A 667-nucleotide genomic window follows, 5' to 3' on the forward strand; every position below is an offset into this window, starting at 1 on the left:
GCACCCGCGCGGCTTCAGAACACTGCTGCTGTTGTTGCTGCTGTTGTTGCTGTTGCGACGGGCGCACGACATGTAGCGGGCTCTGGAGCCGTTGCTGCTGATGCAGTTGTAGTTGCGGAGATGACAGTTTTGCGGCGCCGCGCCGTGACGACGGAGAGGGCGAAGGGGCAGGCGAGGAGTTCAGGAGGGACTGCAGGGTGCGACAAGTGCCCAGGAGACTGTTGCTGGCGATGAAGCTGAGGCCATCGGAGGGGTGGGAGGAGGGAGGTGTAGTGGGGAAGAGGGAGCGCGGACGTGGGGGGTGTTGAGGGTGGTATTGGTAATTGTTGTGGTTGTTGTGATTGTTGTGTTGGCGCGAGTCGCACGAGAGGGCTGAGGGGAGGAGCATGGTGAGTTGGAAATTTTTTTTTTTTTTTTTTTTTTTTTTTTTTGCAATTTGATAGGAGAATATTTGATTGAATTGCACTAAGGAGTGCTTCTGTAATATTTTTTTTTTTTTTTTGTTTAACTTATTTAATAAAAATGGCTCGTTCGACGAGGCTTGTTGTGGTTGTGGGTATATTTATTAGGACGAGCGACAAAACAAAAACAGGCAGCCACGCACTGGTGGTTGCGCCGGGTCGGATTCTGGATGGAAACGGGGTGAAACGGGCAGGAGAAATACGGC

General features: G+C 51.6%; 1 protein-coding gene across 1 annotated transcript in view; it reads right to left on the minus strand.

Moving 5' to 3' along the window:
- HCAG_02981 (predicted protein) overlaps positions 1-388 on the minus strand; it is a gene marked incomplete at both ends in the record, with an annotated part of 2,272 nt that extends 1,884 nt beyond the window's left edge. The window contains one exon of the mRNA XM_001542760.1: positions 5-388. Within this exon, the coding sequence (XP_001542810.1) occupies positions 5-388 (384 nt within the window). The remainder of the gene's footprint in view (positions 1-4) is intronic.
- Between the last annotated feature and the right edge of the window lie 279 nt (positions 389-667).

The sequence above is a fragment of the Histoplasma capsulatum genome, genomic scaffold (genome assembly GCF_000149585.1).
Source record: "Histoplasma capsulatum NAm1 scaffold_2 genomic scaffold, whole genome shotgun sequence".
NCBI lineage: Eukaryota > Fungi > Ascomycota > Eurotiomycetes > Onygenales > Ajellomycetaceae > Histoplasma > Histoplasma mississippiense.